Source organism: Fistularia commersonii, chromosome 27, assembly GCF_037954325.1.
Source record: "Fistularia commersonii isolate RoL2024-O1a breed Wild chromosome 27, RoL_Fcom_v1.0, whole genome shotgun sequence".
Lineage (NCBI taxonomy): Eukaryota > Metazoa > Chordata > Actinopteri > Syngnathiformes > Fistulariidae > Fistularia > Fistularia commersonii.
In genome coordinates, this window is record NC_141310.1 from 6353855 (window position 1) to 6375188 (window position 21334).

A 21334-nucleotide genomic window follows, 5' to 3' on the forward strand; every position below is an offset into this window, starting at 1 on the left:
TTGGTGTGGATGTGTGCTCAAAGTTCACTGAGCCATGTGGGATTTCCACTGTTGTGAGACAGTGTGACGCATACAATTTGAACCCTTCCACTTCTCCCCCTACACATCTCTTCTGTTGACTGCTAACAGCAGCTGACCGCTATGTTTACATTAGTGCAATACTGCAGATAATACCACGTACATCATGGCCAGAGTCAAGAATTACTGCCATTTCACATCCTGCCCACATCTCTGTACATGAAAATAATCGTTATTTCACAAGGAATGTGAGCAGTATGAAAACATGTTTGGGACAAGTGAAGGTTGGGTTAAAAAACTGACATAATAACCGTGTTGCAATTTTTAAAATATACTTCATGATGCAATCACGAGTTTGAGTCATGAGTTAACTGTAAATAACCGTATCTGATTTTATATTAATATTTAGCCTTTAATGGTGGATGGAGTATTCAGATACATTAAAGTACTACTTCTTCTACTGTGAAAATACTCTCGTACAAGGGAAAGTCCTGGTTACCAAGTCAAATGTAACACAACTATCCTGAAAATTGACATAAAGTTGCCCATTTGACCTTTTTTAGAGCGTGACTGAAAGGAAGACAAGACAGCACGATGACCCACTCAGTCATGAGGTTGTTCATTTCCTCCACAGCACCCCTGCACTGTGAATCCTCCGAATGTAGCCAGCTCAGCTTAATGACAATCCCAGTGTCTACCAAAAATCACATGCGCTAACCCCTGACCCCAAGGTCTTAAAGGAACAGACACTGGAACCCATTATGAATGTTGCACAAGTCCAAAGTAGGTCACTACACCTCTGTCATATTGTTATTTTATCATTTATCTTTATAAATCCTGTAATCTTCTTTCTTTACCTAATTTCCAAAAACAAACAGAGGTATCCATTGCTGCTTCTGGTCAAACAAGCTGCCACAGTTCAAAGTTTATACTTCAGTTCTTGAACAGATTACTCAATATTTTCAGTGTCTCCGAAACAGAAGTGCAATCGGTCATATGTGTTGTGTCGGGTTCAAACAGGATTACACACAAAATGGGATTAGTAACTGATATCGAGAGGTGGGAGAACCTAGCCTCTCAAACCAGATGTAACAAGCTGACACACACACACACGCACACACAGCTATGCCCTCATCACTTCAGACAACGTGCACTAGACCAACATTAATTTCCTGTAGTTTACACTTTTAATCTCATGCTTACCTCAGAGTTCACTCTAAAATTTCATGATTTACAGTATCTGATCTTACAGTTCACCCCCTAAGTGAGGTGCGTTCAAGTCCCCACAGTGTGACTGTTGTCCTCACAACAATACCCACACACACACACAAAAATCTCAGTGACTGGGCTCATGGCCAGACCTTTTGTGCTGTGTGTGTGTGTGTGTGTGTGTGTGTGTGTGTGTGTGTGTGTGTGTGAGATAGTTAGAGAGTGAGACAGAAAGAGAGGCAAAGTATTGAACTGAAGTTTCTCAATAAAATGTTTCCAAATATAATGATGTTGGGAGAAATTTGTTTGTGTTTTCAAGGGACAAATGTATGGAAATGTTTATCTGGTAAAGCAGGGTCAGTGAATGGGAGAATATGATGATTCAGGGAGTCACTTTCACAGGATATGGGCTCAGTGAGTCATGAGAGAGAATGATCACCGAAAACACTTTTTTCTTTCTTTTTTCATGGGTGAGTTGAAAGCAGATTTGATAATCACAAACTACGTGTTGATCTCAAATTAGCAGTTTCATACTGCTTGACCTAAGATGCACTTCATTCTAAACACCAAACTTGTTAGATATAATCAGAGCAAGATGCAATATGTAATCAGATTAAGATGCAAGATGTTAATTACCACTGGGTAAATCATCATTTGACAAACCCACAAGGCTTGACATATGGGCTTTAAGAATTTTATGTTGGCTGTTTGAAAGTGGGGCGGCACTGTGGCACAGCATGAAGGACTCTGGTTTGAGTCCGACAAGGGGACATTTCTGTTTGGATTTTGCACAATCTCCCCGTGTCTGGATGGGTTTCCTCCAGGTTCTCATGTTTCCTCCCACAGTCCAAAAACATGCAGGTTAAGGAAAGGAAAAAAATTGGGAAAATTGCCCCGAACTAGTGAGTGAATGGTTGTTCCAATATGAAGTAATGCATATAGAACATAGCACTGCTGCTGATTGTTGTATTGTTTAATCCAGTCACAAGATGATCCAGGGTGCATGACGGGAATATGACCTTTAGAAGGTCACAAGGTCTTTAAAGGACATTTTGACAGTGTTTCTAAAGTAAGATGGGTCTATTTTGGTAATGAGCATGTTGTATGATTCATTCTTGTTTCTGTGTTTTCGCAACTGTAAGAGCAAGTCCCTGTCAGATTTGACACAAAACACTTGACAGTGCCATCAATGCATGCGGCAGTGGAAATGCAGCGCTTTCCCTGGAAAAATACATATATGCACAGAGCAACATCTGATTTTTTTTTCTTTTCTTCAGAATTTCTACACACCAATGTAATCTCATGTTTTATGAAATAACACTGTATTGGAGGCTTTATCACTTTTAGAATATTGTTAAGAAACTTCATGGTTAAGTTGCCATTACCACACATTTACAGTTACATTCACTCTTGTCACTCCTGTTGTCATCTTTAGCCACAGAGGGTAGCTGTTAAGAATAAGAAAAAAGGACTTTATGCTTAGCATGCCTACCTTATTGTTGATAATAACTGTCTCATCACCACATAAATTTAGAGTTGGGCATGAAATACCTTTGATCATAGATGCATTAATTTAATCTTATCAAGTAATTTGGAAACAAGTGGGTCATATGGTGGTGTCAGGTTCCTCCACTTTTAAGAAACCATTCTACATATTCTATTTATATGTTAAACTTGATTATAGATAAAGATTTCTACCATGTGCTTCCATGATAAATGACTCATGCCAAACACCACACAAAGCTTGCAATAATGTAATAATATTCATGGAGAATTAAACGCCTCCATTGAGTTATGATAGTGTAACCCTACGGGTACAAGGATGATTTCATTTAGCTTAATCAAATAAGCCCAAGTAGCTGTATGATAACTGGACATGCACAGTGGTAACTCAGAAAGTTTAAACTGTATTATCTAATGTTAATTGTGGCAATGTACATTCCATTGAGATTCACAAGCTAGAATAACAGTGCATGGGGACATAATTCTTAAAGGTCTGAGGCAGAGGACAGGATGTGCCTGAATAAGTGACATCCCCAGACAAAGGGATCTCAACAGACAAGCGATAAAAGAAAGGAAGGAAAACATTTTGAGGGCAAAGAAGGGAGTAGAGTTTGTTAGTGAATGAAACACAGATAGTAGAAATGAAAAGAGGAAATTAGAAAATAAGAGAGGAAAATGGGAAAATAAGAGAGGAGTTTTCCTGCTTTTGCATCTGTTGAGTTAGCATGCTGAGCAGGATACTGATGGGCTTGTGTGCGTGCGCACACACACACACACACACACACACACACACACACACAGACACACAAAGCACATAACAACACACACTATCATTGTCAGCTGTTCTGTTCCAGACAGGATGGAGCATGTCAGGTCCAGATACATCCTGTGTGTGTGTGTGTGTGTGTGTGTGTGTGTGTGTGTGTGTGTGTGTGTGTGTGTGTGTCTGACCACTTGAGGTGAAAGGTGTTATGCTGATGACAGGAGAATCTTGATGATCAAAACATTATTACTGCAAAAACCCATCAGAGGCAGATACCAGGTAGTAGCAATGATTTTTTTGCCTAAAAGTGGAAATTTACAGTTCATATTGCCCATATTTGGCTTTGAATGACTTTAGTTCATGCTGAGTGCAGCCACTTAAACCACTTATCCACCCTTCATGGCTTGCTCACATGAAACCCTCTTGCGCCATAACGTAACCATAAGAGACAAAAGCGGCTTGAAGTCTAAATAATGGCATTTATTTTTGAGATGCTTAATTGTTGTTCTCTCTCTCCATTTGGCTTTGTTTTGACTCTGCTTGGTGTCTAACAACACTCACATCAGAGCTCAGTTCGGTTGAAAAAGGGCTCGCAGTTTGTTATGTTCATAATAAATAAATAAATGAAAAAGATCTGAGTTCATGTTTATCAACTCTTATGAATGTCAAAGTTTGAACTTGTTGGAACAATTGAAGTGGGGGATGATTAGCAAAACATTTTATCAAAGCAAATCACGTAAATTGTACCTCTCAAACAAAACATTAGCTAAAAGACACCTAAACATTAGTAGTTTCCCATGACCTGAAACGTTATCTTTTACCGGTTTTAAAATATGAACTCGATCAATAAAAAAATACACCGATATAAAACAGAATGATAATTTCAATGGCTCAATGCTCTTGACTGTGCAACTTTTGTTTGGGGAAAATAATATAAAAACATAGAAGAGGCTATGTATTACTATTTTAATTACCATATGTAATATAAGAATATGTATAAAAAAAAAACCTACTACTATTATTGCTGTTAATAGCAAGGATGCAGATGAGAGTTGTTTTGAGTCTAAAAAAATACCTTCAGTAAACTATTTTGGATCACAACTGGTATCTAAATTGCAGTGCTGCCACCGCTGGAATGTTTGTGCATGTGTGAGTATTGCTGAACCGAACAATGTGAGGGCAAAGTACAGGGCCGATGCAGTTTGAGGAACGACAGCTGAAAGTCGAAAAAGACTATGAGTCTTGATGAATGCCTGCAGTGTCTGACTACAACCTGCTATTGTGGTCTAGCTTTCTATATAAGATCCGTTGACTAGACGGCAAATACACAGACAGACATGCACTCACACACACATACACACTGTTTTACGTTTACAATTGCAGGTCTCCATGGGTTCTAGGGGCTCTCTTCCACAGCCATCAGTCAAGTTTTAGAGCCTTGAGACAGAATAACTCCCCCAGCACACACAGCTGGACAAGGCAACCATTGAGCGCCACAGCCGTGGACTTTCAGAAACAAATTTTATAGCTACTGCGTTGAATCTGACTGAAAAAGTGGTTAAGAGTTCTTCTTAACAGCCCAAAGAGCAGAGGGTTTAGAGATCGAAATTTTACATGTTTTTTTCTTGAATTTATAGTATTAACCTTGTTTTCATATAGATATAGACCATGGATTTCTATATCAAGAATTTCTCATTTTGCTTGCAGGAGAACGAACACTCATTGGATCCAAAGGTGATGATCTACACTATGAAAACAAAAAACATCCTGTTTGTTAACGACTAAAGGAAATACTGTGTATACTATGCTCTGTGCCCACGATGACATTTTTAGATTCCAAGGACAATATATTTCCTCTGCTGCTTTCTATTGTTCCTGCAGTAATGGCGATCCCCAGGAAGCAGAGCAGCCAGCAGGCCTGAAAAGAAGCTGCCTATGGCAGGCCAGGATTAAGAAGCCCATGAGACCCAATGTATGTCCACCTCGGCTTGGCATTTACTACAAGAGAGGAATGAAAAAACTCACCCACCATTATTTAATGTAAGGATTGAGTTGTATGGAGGTTTGGTTTTGATTGAAAGAAAGGTCTTTCCAATGAACAGCCGTACAAGTTCATGAGATCAGTAGCTGTTATTTTTCAGATTGTAAAGCTCAAGATACGCACTTCAAAAAACCTTATTTGTTTTTGCATAATTAATTATGCAAATAAATGTGCAACTGTCAAACATCTATACTGCCATCTGCTGGAATGTTTATACAAATCAAGCAGCAATCGAGCGAGGGAATTCATGTCACTACTTGGTCTCTAAGTTTTATGATCCCATTCATGCAGACGTAATTTGAGTGGGAGAGATGGCAAGAGTTTGAGGGATTATTGTTTCATTGCTTTATTATGGGTTTTATTGGTTGGCTTAATTACTAGCAGATACCCATAAAAGGTGCTTCTAAATATTACATTAATAAATCACTATGCTTGTTCCTAATGTATCTATTCAATGTTCTTGTTCTGGATGAGCCCTGCAAAACATAGTACACAGAAAAATTTACACTTATTTTTTGGGTAATTTCCTTCATTTCAAGTAATTTGCTATCTACTGCTATTTCAGAAAGATCATTTCATGATGGTTGCAGATTCTTTTGGTAATTTTGGTGGGTGACTAACTTCTGATCTATTCCTTCAATTTAAAATTATATGAAAAATTTCACAGTATAACTGGCCAACAATATTAAGGATCCACAAAACAATATCCCTTAGTCAAAATAATGTAGTTTTGCCAAGCCCCTATAGAGCTCCCAACATTTGCTAGCTTTCACTACTATGTTCAACATAACAATAGGCAGTGATGTCAAGTACTGCAGTACTTGACATCACTCATAAGCCATTATGAAATCAAACATTATGCTCATCCAGAATTAGATTACATTTAGAAAAAGAACCAGGTCCGAGACAGGAATACAATTGTCTAATTATTTAAAAAAATTTATTTGTATGTACTTACATACTGGTGTCAAAAGAGTATGCACCAAAAATGATACATTGACTTACATTTACAAAGAAAAAGCATTCTTTGTCTTCACTTACAAGTACTGAAAAAAACTATGTACAGAAAAAAAGGACATGAAGAGAATACACAAACTTACAGTCACAATGATTTAAATGAAGCTTCTATAGGGGCAAAAAAAGAAAAAGAAAAAAAAGAATTTCAGAAGTTACACTATCGGTGATAGTAAATATCACCGATAAATATCACTTCAAATTTTACTTCCACTGAAAAATAACTTCGGTGCGTCCTCTCCACAGTCCAGCATTTTCACAATGTGCTCAGAAAATTGATTTAAAACTGCCAGCGGTCTGAATGATCAAAACTTGGGGAGGAGAAAAAAAGGAAAGAATATGGAGGTTGGATTGTATTAAAAAAATGTCACTGACAATTTTAAAAAGGTGTTCATGTGGAAATGGGAACAATGAATGGGTTGAGCTGTGCATGATAAGCTTCTATGGATAAACTCTGACAACGGGCATCAACTGTTTCTCAGGCGTTAAATGGAAGAAATGTGTTTGATCTCCCAATTAGTCTGGAAATTCATTTAAAGCCCTCAACATTTACAGTGACCGAGATGAAAGCAAAGCAGGAATGAAGAAAAAGGCAGTAAGCGAGACGGAAAAAAAAATGTGGGTGTATATATATATATATATATATATATATATATATATAAAATTGCTAATGGAGGTGGGGGGACAAAATATGCAATCTAGAGCAACCATACTGGAAGTCCAAACCTCTCAGGTCCTCTGGCTTACAATGGCTTGAGATACTCAGGCAGAAGAACCAATGACAAGATACCAGCACATTCAGCACAGCACTCAATTCCCACACCCATTCCCACTGCATTGTGAATCAAAAATATGGACTTCACAAAAAAAAAAAACATTTCTCCTTTTCTTACTCCCAGAAACAGAAAATAATTTGTTAATCTAACCTTAGCTTGACACAATGACAACCATTCTGCAACCATATCAGGCCTTCTTTTTAGACTCAGATATTTGTAGATATGATGGAGATGGAAAAAAAAGAAAAGAATTAAGGACTTTTTATGGCACTTCTCTTTGAAAATTTGGGCACAACACCAAAGAGCATTGTTCAATTGTGTATTGAAAAGTAATGTGTACATTGTCTATTTCACAACTGCAGTAACAACTCAATTTATGGACCAATCTTCAAATTTACACTAAAACTAAGTTTTGCCACTACCCTGTGGTAAAATGTTGGATATGGTCTTGAAATGAACAGGAGTAGGTCTGCTTGTTAAGAATTACACAATCTCTTGCTAGCTTCACCGGTGTCCTCCCTCCCAATACCCAGAAAGTTGTGTGCTATTTAGCATGCCTGTGAGTGGCATGTCAGCCTTTGTATTAATAAGAGTAAGAGTGTCCCGGTTCTTTGCACCAACACCACAGAAACAAAAGGTTGTCATAGTGGGGATCCACCCAAAACAGAGGACAAAAACTACTGTACTATTGTCAAGCACATGTACAGCAGATATGAATTCTGTTTTAGGTTGAACTAAATAATTGTGAGGTCAGAATTCAATTTTGAACAGAATGAATGTGTCTGTGGTGTATCTAAGGTAGCCTGGGACCAGCTGCACCGTGTGGGACAGTTTCTTGTTTCCTTAGTCACATTTTGCCTTTTTGCTTTCATTTCCATTTTTCTCCTGCTCTGTTCCTTCTGCATCCTCCTGGGGCTTCCTCTTCTTCGTGTCATCTGATCGACTTTGCACAGGAGAGGGATGTGGTCGGAAGGTAATGATGATGCAAGTCATGTTGTCACATCCAGTCCCATCTCCAGATGTGTCCGGGGCCAAACAGTGGTCCAACAGCTATCAGTAGGAAATATGGGACTTGAAACTGAAGATGCTTGTGTGTGTGTGTGTTCATGATATCACCCATCACCCCAAATAGACTGAATGGAAGAAAAACATTCCATAGTGGAAGCGCAACATGAAAACACAATGTATTTGTTTTGTGAACTTCATCTCTCATCTCTACAGTCTATTGAACAGGACAATGGTGCATGTAAAACTCAAATTAACCCCCCCCCCCCCCCTCAAAAAAAATAACTTCCAACCAAAGATCATTTGGAGTTGGAACTTACTGGCTGTAAAATTATCTCAAGTTCTGTAAACTCTAAACTTTAAATCCATTTCCCAGTTTAATTGAGTAAGACAGAACAGAGATCACTGGTTATGGATGAAGGAATTAAATAATCATTGCAGTGTGATGCTGAGGTGTATCTGAGGTAACAGCATCAGATGTACATTGCGTGGTGCTAGTATTCAGTTCAATTGTCTAACTACCGTCAATGAAACCTAATTAAGAACAAGCACCTCATCAGGGCCACCAATAGGTCAAAACCACCAGAGGTCAAAACTACCAGAGACCTAGGGAATTTGACAGACTTAGGGGATTAAGGAGCTTGTGTTGTGTGAAGCCCTGGATATTGCGGGATATGAATATACAAACTCAGGAAAAGAGTGAATAAAAAGTCAGGGTAGCTCAGGTAGACAAACCAAACAAAACCTAAAATCTGCAGCTTCAGTGATGGATTCCAAAATGGCTGGGTATACCCCTTATAGAGCAATCTTAAATCTTAACATATGATCTAAAATCACAGATATCGCTAAAGGAACCATTTAAAAGGCAAACCAATTAGTGCAACCTTTTTGATTTCCTTCCCAAGAAAAGTTTCATATTTTTTTTAAGATGATAGACTCCAAAAGTTTTATAGAAGGTGATTGTTTTTTCTTACCTCTTCCACTATGGCAGACAAGGGTCTGGCAACGCCATTCTGGTCCGGTTTGATTCGCTCACTGATGAAATCAACCACCTCTTGACTGCTCAAGACATTCCTGCACAAACATGGAAATAGAAATTATCAGCACTTGAAAATTTCATGTATCAATATCGAGAATAAAAAAAAAAGTTTTTGTAGTTACACTTGGCCTGCGAATACAGCAGGACATAGCTGTTTGTCTGATATAAATGTGCTTTTTATGCCGCTGTTACCTACCAGATGCCATCACAGGCAATGACCATGAAGTCATTGTCCTCATTGAGAGTCAGAACTTTGACATCCGGCATAGCAGAGATCATCTGCTCCTCAGGGGGCAGAGCCTTGTTCCTCTTGTAAAAATGGTCACCTGGGAGTCAGAGTAGGGTTGAAAGAGAAGCCAAAGCTCTTCTTCGACATTTACATTTCAAGTCACAACAGCTTAATTCAATTCTGATGCATGTCTCAGCAGACAGAAATATATTTATCAATCATATAGAAGCAAGAACATTGTTGTTGCTTGCAATGCTCACTCCAAAATTAAACAAATGTTAGTAGACCACAACAAGCCTTATGAAGCCACTTCTGATTATTTGAACAAAAACCATTATAAAAGGGCAGATATTTATTCATATTTACCAATAGCTCTGGAGAGGTTTAGTCCACCATTGACCCTCCCGTCCATCGTCACTTTCCCTCCAGCATTCTTAATGCGAGCGAGTTCTACTTCATCCTCTGGCTTGTGATCATATGACATATCAACAGCTTTACCTACAACAGGACAAGAAGTGGTCCATTACAATTCATGTCATTATTCAAGTAAAGGTCTGTATTTAATTACTAAAAAAAAAAACATCTGGACAGCTATATTCTGTTATGGCAACAAAGAAACAGTGAATTATTTCATTTTCAAAATGACCAAAATTAAATAAGCTTTGAAAAATTAAATTGATAAACAGTTGTACTTTGTGCAGGCATTACAGAATACACATTACAGAATACATAGGTCAAAATAGGTGCTAAAATTTTAACACCTACCCCGCTCAGAAACCACACAGCGGGAGTCTCCGGCATTAGCCACAATTAGCTGTTTTCCTCGGATCAGAGCCACAACAGCTGTGGTTCCGCTGTCTGAGCCCGGCTGAAAATATAAAAATGTCTATTGAGTCTTGATATGAAAAGAGCAACTGATGTGGAAAAAACAATATCCTTATCGATGAAAAAGAACAAATGTCTCAAGGGCATCTTTGACAACTTTAGACAGCTACTTAAGCTTCTAAAATGTACACGATCCATATGATCATTGGTAAGATAAGTTGAAGTTATGATAAAAGCTATAGTAAAGTGAGTGTACACACTTCTTCCTTGCCATCCATTCCAGGTAAACACATTTCCTCCTCATCTTCATCTTCAGAGTCTTCTTCTCCTTCTTCTGTATCCTCTTCCAACTCACTACTGTCCCCTTCTTCCTCTTCACTACAATCCTAAAACAAGTCACATAAATAGATTTTAGTTGCAAGAAACACACATAAGTTGGACTTTTTTTTGCAATCATGTAAAATGAAAGCTTTCAATATATGTATGTTTACTGTGCATCAGATATAATTACCTTATTGTGAACATAAGAGAGCAAATTGGCATAAAAATTTTGTAACCTCACAATCCTTCAGTGTATAAACAAAATTATATCACTTAACCTGTTAGTTGTTTGCAGTATAACAAAACCTTATTTGGAAAGAAAAGACTTTTCTTTTTTCTGTAAATTTCGACTCATACAATAATTGTTGCCTGATTCCTCATATAGTGAGAACTTAGGATTCAAAATATTATCAAAAGTGATGACACGTTAACTTTCTTACCTCATCATCACTGCCCTCTTCCTCTGCCTCGTCAGATTCTTCACTGTCATCAAAGAACCTGGACTTTGAATCTCCTGCAGCCTTGGGTGGCAAAGATGAGCAGGAAGGCCCGGCATCTCCTTCTGCCTTACCAGCATTATCTTGTCCATTAGAGCTTCCAGACCCACTGCAATCTGCTGCTGTCACAGCAATATTGTTGCATGAAACAATGAATAAATGCAATTTTGTGCAGCAACAGGTGTATAAAAGAGAATGTACAAGGTGTTTCATGATTCAGTGAAGGGTTTCTAAGAGGATTCAAAATTCTCAATTAAATCTGAACTAAGTATAATAATAATTGGTATATTTACTTCCCAGGCAAGTTTATTTCAATTACAACTTTGTATTAGTTAAAATTTGTATCTGGGCAATAGTTTATTTGCCAAGGTAGTCTGGCTCATGATACTTCACTCCATACCTGCATCACCACTTCCGGCTCCAACCGTTCTCCGACAGGCTCGCAGCTTAGATCCACACGCTGCTCCTGCTGCTTTGCCTTCCTTCACTGTCCCATTACTTTTCTCCTCCAGTTCTCCATTAAGCCCTTCCTTCTTCTGTCCTTCTCCACTACCACTTTTGTCTTCAGAGGCTTCAGTGTGCTGGCAGGATGATTTCTTCGCTGCAGCACTGAAAGAAAAAAGACAAAAGGAAATAAAGTGGGACCAATTGGTTCAATCATCACAAGAAATTAAGAATGATTTAAGTGGTTTAAGTTATAATTGCTATAGAAAGGACATCATTAAAAATATTTGTCTTGTGAATTTAGTCAGAATACTAAGTGTCTTTCACATTTCACAATACCTGATGGCCACTGCATGCTTGACAGCATTGAGGTTCTGGCCATAACGTACTAAAAGCTCCTCAATGGTCATCGTGGCCTCTTCGTGGAGCAAAGCTGCCTCTTCTGTGTCCACTGTATTAAGACCAGGAAACATTGCAGAAAGAGGATTGATGAGCAGGATTGCATATACGTTTTTAATCCAGCAGTAGTTTGGCAACACGATTGTTTCCTGGGCTTTTAACACTGAATGTCATATGAAGTGTGTGCTGAGATTAACACCCATGACATGATGTATTTCCTTACAATCATCCTCGTCTGCAACCTTCTCAACAGGTGGTTCTTCAGTGGGGCGACCAGCAATTTGAACAAGCTCTTTGATGACTTCTTCTGTGGTTATTCTGCCGTCAATAGCAAGAAAGGCATCCTCGAGTGCCTGGCAACAACACAAAAAAATCTGTGATCTGTAATCAAGCTCCACTGTGCAATTCATGCTTCAAAGTTGTTTGGAATTTTTCAATTTCGTCAAGAAAATTGCACCTTTAAGTGAAAAATAAGCTATCTTAATATACTGCATTTCTTTCCTACTAGTAGATAACTATCCAAGTCACACAGAAAACTTTCAGTAAAGGAGACCTCTTTCACTACATCCTTCTCTTTAACAGATTAGTTTATTAGTTTGGCATGACTTCGAAAGCCTCTAACCTTTTGCAGTTTACCATCTTTGTAAGTCTTCTGCTCCTTGATGATTTCAGGAAGGTACTTTGAACAGTACAGGGCAACCTCTTCTCCTAAACAGAAAAGGGCATGAATTCTAAACATTTGAAAACTTTGGTGCATTCAACACATTGTTTCTGTTTTTTTTGGCTTGTCTCTCTCGAGTTAAACAACATTTTGAAAGTATTTAGATTGATGAATATTATTACATATTGTTAACAGCTATAAGAAGTGCTGCTTTGTACGGTATAAACATTAGATTACTGCCCCCACTTAGTATCAACATACTGACTCAGTTAGTCATCATACCTCACAATTTCAATTCAACACTGAATGAAGAAAAGAGAAATCAAAAGATTTATCGGTCGTTGTTACCTCCATGTCCATCATACACAGAAAACATTGCTGTCTCCTCGTCAAACTCTGGGATGCAATTGTGAGCGTCCTGTGGAATGGCAAATCAATCACACAAAAAAGTTAAAGACAAGACAGTTGACTGGTACGACTTAACTGAAGTCTGATGAGTGGAATAGAAAAAAGGAAATTGAATTCAAATAGGATAAGACATTGGCTGGAACTTCAGAATTGTATGAAATATAGTAATCAAATGAGTTCAGCCTCAAGCCTCAACTCCTGCTCCCAAGTTGAGGAACTTCTATTTTGTTAAATTCTAGACTCTACATCTTATCAATCTAAGTTAACTGTATATAGTTTATAGAACTCAAAAAAGTGAATGATATACCTTCAGTAAAAATATTACGATATAATATAAGAAACGGAGAGGTCATGGATAGTAGAATACTGAAGAAAATGCAATAAATGTATCATTTTATGAGTGTATCTTTAGGAAATGGGACAGGAAACCCAGGTCCGAAATACTGTCAGCTGCAGTGAAGTACTATATTCATACAGGAGCGGGAATATAATCAGCAGCCATCTATATGCTAAATGATACCAGAGAATGAATTAAAAAGATTCCACACGTCAAGGAAACTGGGGGAGAGGAGGCAACTGACTGACTTGGAACACACTTGCCAAGCCAAACTGTTCCAGATGAAAAATGACACTCAGCGTTTCACAGCCGCCATTCATGAACAAAGACAGGTCTGATATGTATTCGGGTAGTCCTTCATCTTTCGCCTCACCTCCATGGAAACACGCCAACCTTGCATGGCAGAAAAGCCATAGCTCATACTGCTGTTGCCGCCATCTGAAGAGGTCTTGGTCGTGTTAGGTTGCGACAGATAAGCCCCCATGGTTGTCGGTTTCTACAGCTTTACACCTGGGTAGAGCGACACGTATAAAACATAGCAATTAGCTTGGCACATAAGTTGCTGTGTATTTGACAATGAACTAATGTTCCGTTGACCGGCTTGGCTAGTTATGGTTGCTAGCTAGCTAACGTTAGCAACACAACAACAAAAAGTGGACGTTCACCAGCTAGCTAACATCATTATGCTAACAAGAGCGGAGCCGGCTAAACTTCGAGCCGCAACCTCTGCCCCCGCCACACATGCGGCTGCGCACTCGTAGAAACACTGAAAAGCCCCTGCCGACGCAGGAATACCTATTCTGACAGCAGAAGGGGCTTACACACGGATCCCAGGGAGATTAATTCACATAGGAATGACTGCACGTGTGGAAGCAAAAGCCGCTATCAACACAGACACATCAAGAATAAGAAGCCCGAGCATGGAGGAAGTGGGCACGCGCATGTCCCTTTGGTTCGAACAGGGGGCGTGTCTGACTTTACGTCATACGTCATGATGTCATGTTATTTAAGCGGCATAAAGGCCACTTGAGGGCGGCGGGGACATCATGACAACGCAACTGTTTTTTGCGGAGTGTCCCGCATCCCACGCGTGGCCAGTGTGTGTGTGTCAAGTGCGTTCAAGTACACTTTCTAAGACACCAGTTCTTAAAAAACAAGGTCTTTTGACATTGTTGTCACACCTTCCCTCATTACGTGTTTTGAATGCATTTTGCTGTGTATTTGGAACATTTATCCGTCATAAATGGATAGCAGTCTTTAAATAAAAATATGGACGTCAACATTGTATTTCCTTGCTTCATATGGTTGTTGCTGAAAGTCTGGGGCGTGTACGCATCAAATAGAAAAAACACATTTTTATTACTACTCATGTACAATAGAAGCTGCTTCTCTAAACTGCTCTTAGAATCGACAAGATCTTTGACAGAGTAACTGTAATAATTTGAATTTCATATCATGCGTGGCACTTTTTTTTTTAGAAAGGAGAGACGTCCTCCGAGGGGATTCGCCAATTGGTGGCGCTGTTGCGCATCGACGTACATAACAGTAGAAGAAGAAGGACGTTCAACATGGAGCGGGAAATACGGGAAGAGATGCAGATGGACAACGGCGGGGAAATCCACGAAAAGACGGGACGTCTTTCTCCGTCGGCTTTAAAACTGTACGAAACACAGTTTTTCGGCTTCACACCGGAGACGTGCATGCTACGGGTCTTTAGTGCCTTCGAGGACTGCCTTTGTGACATTTTACCCGTCGTGGAGAAAGTGTGTGTGAGGCAGCTCGGTAAAGGCGAGGCGGTTGATGCGGAAGAGGCGCTCCGGGCCAGAGCCAGGGAGTGTACCCTCAAACTGCAGCAGTTTCTGGTCGAGCGCTTCAAGCAGCTGTCGGAGAGGATGGAAGCGCTGCTGGTCAACCGCTGCCTCACCATCCCACCCAACGTCCTGCTGCCCGAGGACCGATCGCACCGGCGCTACACGCAAGATTCACAGGTTAGCTAAAGTGCATCTGTTTTCAGTGCCAATGCTTCAGTCATGACATTCTTGAAGTGATAATCAACTTAACAGGCGTTCCCAAAACCTTCCGTACACATATAAGTGTGTGTCAAATCCTCAATGGCACGTTTTGACCTTCATGTTTGGAGTTTTACAAAAAAAAAGAAAAAACAGGTACACCACTGTTGACATGGTAACCGTCCCCTACAGGACTGTTTCAGAAAATTAGAATATAAAGAAATAGTAAAGAAAATAATAAAGAAAAAGTTCTTTATCTTATGTAATGCAATTATGCAATTGCAAAAACAAAAAATGTCACACATTCTGGATTCATCACAAATCAACTGAAATATTGCAACCCTTCTATTATTTTAATATTGCTGATTATGGCTTACATGTTAAGAAAACGCAAAAATCCTATCTCAAAATATCATGAAAAAGTAATTTTTGTTTTTTTGATTGCATTACAGAAGATAAAGAACTTTATCACAATATTCTAATTTTCTGAGACGGTCCTGTATGTTCATCGGACAAGATTTGAAGTCACCTATGCGCCCCTTTGAATAGCAGTGGTGTCGCTTCCTGACGCAGTTCTGGCAAACCCTCTCCTTAATCATCAAAATAAGCTTTGAACGTATGATCACACAACCAATTCGTATGACAAATGACATCTGAACAACAACTTAACCTATAGAAAGCGTAAATTCGGATCTGAACAAGGAATCGATTCGTTTCAAACCAGTCACTGAGAGCTGGATCTGCATGCGGTGAAAGGTTCGTTGTCATCTCAAAATACGATGAGTTTTCACGCGCATAAGCAACTTTTTGGGATCATATTTAATCAATGTCATTGTCCTGCTCGGATATTTTAATGTCAAAACACAACATTAAAGTATCTTCGGCAGTCTGTTTGACTGTTGAACAAAACCTTGAATAATAAAATTACTTGAGGAAAACAAACAAAAAGTGCATTATTTCTTGTATTGTCATGACATATTCTAATGTTAAAGATCAGACATAGTTTAACCTTGACCGTTGCTTTGCCCAGGAGCTCCACAGACTGGAATCATCACTAGAGAACCTATGGAGAAGCTACGAAGCAGAAATGTGTGCGAAAGAGGCCCTGTTATCAGAGCTGGAAGAGCAGAGGGAGGTGCAGAATCAGCTGAATGGGCTCTTGATGTGGGTCCAGGAGCTCCAGGCAGCCTGGGCTACAGAGGGAAACAGCAGCTTCCATGAAAGTTTTCAAGTGGTGACAGAATCTGTAAAGAAATTGCAGAAAGCCCTCAGGGAAGTCTGTAAGAAAGCCCCTCAATGAATGCTTTGACAGGGATTTGACAGACAGCAGCAATCTTGAGGTGGGAATACTAGCAATTTCACATCACAGAGTATGTTGTCTTTAACACCCCCCCATACTAAAGCTTTTGTCAGACATATATTCACATCATTAGGTATTAAATTAACAAATTAAATCTTCAACTGCAGATATATATTCATATTTCCACATGCCGAGAACTCCGATTAACCAGTGTAACCAACAGACTAGAAATTATGTTGAAACCTGCATTTCTCCATTGTGGTTGTTTAATACCCATCTCAGTAAAGATTAGCTACCTTTTAGGAACACAGTTTTATACTACAGCTTCGTTTATTAACTATTGTAAAAAGTGTTTTTCTATCACCCATCATCCCCCGTAGTGTTTTAGGTTGACATACACACAATTTTAGATATAATTATTATTGATTTATTTTGCATTTCTTTTAGTAAAGTTAGAAATGTATGGCTATAACTTTTGCATGATATCTGGCTTATTTAAACATCGCATTCTGAGGTGATTTCTCTAAATTCTCAAGTATTTTGTTAATTGTGAAGCAAGCTACTTACAAGTATTGTTTAGCTACTGAGTGCCCTCTGTATTTGGTACACCCTAGTAACATAGCACCAAACCCTTACTTTTGTTAAACAGATCTTAACAATTCATAATAATGTAAGCCATCTTAAAATATTATAGCAGATATTTACTTTTTGGTCAATAAACTGGATCATATACTGGTGTGATTTTTTTCCTCAAACTTTGAAATGAACAAAATCAACAACAGTACAACATTACATCCGGGATAGTCTTATGCAAGGTGAAAAATTGTTATATGCCAGTTAAGAATAAGAATTAAGAAGATGAACTCAAAGGGTTTCTAGTTTGCTGTGGGAGAAAAACCCTGAGCCCCATTTTTTAAAATCCTGCATATGCCAGTAGAGGATGCACTTGCCACATTGAAATGCTCAAGCCCCTGGAGGTGTGGGTGTGTTCTATAATACTTGCAGGCCCACGTCTCTGCCAAAGAGATGACCAGCTGCTTGTATGTGCTAAATGGCATAAAATGCACATCTGTGGTTTGGTACTGAAACAGCATCAGGCACCATAATGGAGGTGAAAAAAACTTTTTTAGTGGCTGAAACCTTATAATGACTAATTTGATTTTGGAAAGATTATGGACTGATAAAGATGAAGAGGATCTTTGGCAACATATAAATTGTCTTAAGTTTGTGCACTGATTTTTTTTTTTTTAATTTTCACACCAGAAACCCAGAGAACCCTTTGCCGTTTTTTTGACATTTAATCTACGGGTACTCCCACTGTTTCCAATTACTTAACCATAAAACATAGATTGTCACAACCCGTTACACGTACTTCATCGCCACTTGAGGGCAGCATCGAGCCAGTATTTCTTGCACAACTTTATTGGACATCAAATGTAATGTATCTGAGTGTAATACATCGGTCTTTTCAGGGAAACACCGTGAATAATGTATCCTTTCGCTCTTGTTGCAGTACATTGTAGAAATAGTTCTCGAATTTAGTTCTAGGGCTACATTTTCATATAGATGCCATGTAGCACCTGCAGGAGAATCCCAAGGTGGTGTAATAACTGAGGAGCAGCTTCACCTGACTTGTGAGAAATCTGGTGCTGCCAAATGCAAGAAATTGCATTCTAAGATATCAGTACCACAGTGTACCATTCATTTTGTAGAATTGAAAGTAACCCTGTGCCCAATGAGCTTCATTGCCCCAGACACTATCAAGAGTAAGAGGACAGTGATCTTTCCTGGTCTTTAACCTCATGGTTTTCAAATCACGTCCATAAATCCATATGAATAACAGAGCCTGTGATTGACTTGTCTGATTTACGACCACAACAAAAACAACAACTGGATAAGGGCTAAAGGGGCTAAACAGCAATAGGTTTCGTGTCAACAGCAAACATTTGTTTTGACCACAGTATTCCTGGAATGCACTCCCTTTCTCTCTCTCTCGCTCTCTCTCTCTCTCTCTCTCTCTCTCTCTCTCTCTCTCTCTCTCTCTCTCTCTCTCTCTCTCACACACACACACACTGTCTTTAGTGTGTATGGCTCAGTTAAGATGGAATGGTGTGATGATTTTAATGGTTTATGTGCATCTTATTTTGGTAGTCTTTTATCCGAGGGATTGGTTATCAACATTGCGGTGGTTGCAGTGTTTGTTTGTTTGATTTGGTAGCAGGTTTATCTTTGGCAACAAACATTATCAAAACAATAATCTAACATTTATGTTCCCTTTAGTCTTAAAAAGAACATTCAGCTGTCAAAATATTTTTTAGAACAAAATCAGTGTGCTTTTTGATTAGATTTGAAGAATGAAGCAAATTTATTTGATTTTCTGAAGTTTCCTTTGGCTCATCCAATTTTTAAAATAATACTCAAACTAGACCGGCAGACATACTATCATTGCTTTGATTTGAGTTTATCTTCCACATGGTTTTTAGTTAAAAAAAAACAAAGCAACTAAATTTGTATTAACCCATGGAAGCTTTTGAACTGTTGAACACTTAGCTTTTTTTTTTTTTCCTCAGAGAGTGAAACACTATTAACATAAGTAAACTTTATCACTCACAACTATGATTGGAATCAAAGGAAATACAGCAGAAATACAATAAATATGAAATTCAGAAGACAGCCACTTGTATTCAAATGCTTGTGATAGGTTCATAGATAAGGTGCCATTTAAGTTAACTTTGGGAAATATATTGATATTAAGGTATTTACTGGCGAAACTTCTTGAAATGTCTAAAAATGTCTTCTAAATATTCTTGCTAAATTCATTATAAAGCTTTTTACAGTTTTTACATTACATTACAGTCATTTGGCAGATGATTTTATCCAAAGTGACTTACAAGAAGTGCAATTCAGTCACCGAAGATCCTAAGTACCAGTAGTTGGAAGTCAGAAGTGACCACTCTACCAAATAGCTATTTCAGAACCATATACATATATACATTAATTTCATCCTTTTTGTGTGTGTGTGGGCGGGTTGGGGGCTAAGTGCAATAAGTAGGGTAGTGCTCCATGTATTTCAATATATTTTAAATATAAACAAATTTTTAATGGTCATATAGTATATGACCTATTTTAATATCTTGGTCATTATTACTCAATAGGCACTTCAAAATTAGGAATGGCCGAGTGATGGACTCACTGTGAGGCCTTCCCATATGTCAGTCCACTTCTTAATTTAACCCACTTGTGAGCAGGAAGCAGGCACTTGTAAAGTTCCTCTGTGGAGAGCCATCACTGCAGGGAAGCAGCAGTTTCTATGGAAATTCTGATTAAAAGACTCAGAAGGTGTAACTAGACTGTTGTGTCCTTTTGTAAGTGTTTGTTTACATGTTTATATGTTTGTGCTGAAACAAGGTGTGTGGACATGGCTGTTCTGTTTTTATTGGTGTGTGAATCTGTACTAAATTGTAATGGCCTTGTGTGTGTGTGTGTGTGTGTGTGTGTGTGTGTGTGTGTGTGTGTGTGTGTGTGTGTGTGTGTGTGTGTGTGTGTGTGTTTGTGTGTGTGTGCACGCGCGTGCGCGTCTGCACATGTGTGCATGCATGTGTGTGTGTGTGTGTGTGTGTGTGTGTGTGTGTAAAACCAGAGAAAGAGATGTTGTCAAACAGTGTGAGGCCACAGCTGTATGCAGCTGTCCTCTGGCTGAACACACTGTCTGGAGTTGCTGGCAGGAAGAGAGAAAATAAAGTGATCTGAAAGGAAAAGAAATGCCAATTCAGCAAGTCAGAGAGCCAAACAAGTGCCAAAAAGAGTGTTAAAAGTGAAAGTGTTGTATTTGAGAAGGGGGAGACTGTACCCTCAGTCAAAAAATGTTGTTTTTTTTTTTTTTACTCGTGCTAACATGTTAACGTTTAAACTGAGTATGACACTACAAAGCTGTTTTTATATTTATTGATCTAAGTGTAAATGTGTTCCTGCACGCCTTGAAAATCTGACCAGAAGAGGTTGGGCATAAAACCAGGATTTGTGACATCACAAATATTTTCAGTAGTCCAGTATTTAAAAGACTCAAGTGCGATGTAGAAATTTGTAACCTCCAGTTCAGAAACAGACGATGAAGAAATGTGGTTGAGACTTCTTGTTTTTCTTTTCAACTTTTCACATAAGTAATATCTCCATATTCAGAGCAGAATTTAACATAATGACAACATTTTGTGCCTTAATCAGCATTTTCTGAATCACATTACTGAAAGCTTTAATCCAGTAATGTAAAGTTGTGAACTTTGTATTTGGGTTTCCGTGATACAAATGTTCATGCAATTAATTTGTATTATAATCCTTATTACAGGCTGAATAAGAAAGGCTCAAACATCCCTTTCCATGGCATTCCCTTTCACCGGCATATCTTCATTTCACGGTATGTACAAGGTAGTGTTAGAAATGTCAACTCCTTTCATTTGTCTTATGTATTTGTATGTGAATATGGTCATGTAGATGATACCACATTTTATATATTGATAAAGTTTAGTGTGATTTTTGAGC

At 38.6% G+C, this 21334-nt stretch overlaps 2 protein-coding genes across 5 annotated transcripts; one reads left to right on the forward strand and one right to left on the reverse strand.

Moving 5' to 3' along the window:
• Window positions 1-6449: 6449 nt before the first annotated feature.
• On the reverse strand, window positions 6450-14429 carry ppm1g (protein phosphatase, Mg2+/Mn2+ dependent, 1G). Of its 4 annotated transcripts, none has more exons than XM_086175100.1 (14): window positions 14311-14429; window positions 13863-13999; window positions 13093-13162; window positions 12706-12791; window positions 12307-12436; window positions 12024-12135; window positions 11641-11849; window positions 11184-11359; window positions 10683-10808; window positions 10363-10465; window positions 9964-10095; window positions 9565-9694; window positions 9304-9403; window positions 6450-8374 (listed from the first exon to the last, which is right to left on the reverse strand). In XM_086175100.1, exons 2-14 carry the CDS (start codon window positions 13971-13973, stop codon window positions 8168-8170), a joined length of 1692 nt encoding a protein of 563 aa, XP_086031226.1. In that variant the 5' UTR covers window positions 13974-13999; window positions 14311-14429; the 3' UTR covers window positions 6450-8167. The 4 variants fall into 4 exon arrangements, with proteins under 4 accessions (XP_086031226.1, XP_086031224.1, XP_086031225.1 ...); XM_086175098.1 differs by having other exon boundaries at window positions 11184-11362; XM_086175099.1 differs by having other exon boundaries at window positions 14285-14413.
• Window positions 14430-15049: 620 nt separating this feature from the next.
• On the forward strand, window positions 15050-17518 carry mis12 (MIS12 kinetochore complex component). The gene is made up of 2 exons (XM_086175054.1): window positions 15050-15477; window positions 16529-17518. Exons 1-2 carry the CDS (start codon window positions 15058-15060, stop codon window positions 16796-16798), a joined length of 690 nt encoding a protein of 229 aa, XP_086031180.1. The 5' UTR covers window positions 15050-15057; the 3' UTR covers window positions 16799-17518.
• The last annotated feature ends 3816 nt before the right edge of the window (window positions 17519-21334 follow it).

Coding starts and splice junctions, on each gene's coding strand:
- ppm1g (XM_086175098.1), bottom strand. CDS start 13,973: ATGGGGGCTTATCTGTCGCAACCTAACACGACCAAGACCTCTTCAGAT. Junction 11,363..11,640: donor AGCCGGAAGTGGTGATGCAG/GTATGGAGTGAA, acceptor TTGCTGTGACAG/CAGCAGATTGCAGTGGGTCT. Junction 9,695..9,963: donor AAACCTCTCCAGAGCTATTG/GTAAATATGAAT, acceptor TCTGACTCCCAG/GTGACCATTTTTACAAGAGG.
- mis12 (XM_086175054.1), top strand. CDS start 15,058: ATGGAGCGGGAAATACGGGAAGAGATGCAGATGGACAACGGCGGGGAA. Junction 15,478..16,528: donor GCTACACGCAAGATTCACAG/GTTAGCTAAAGT, acceptor TGCTTTGCCCAG/GAGCTCCACAGACTGGAATC.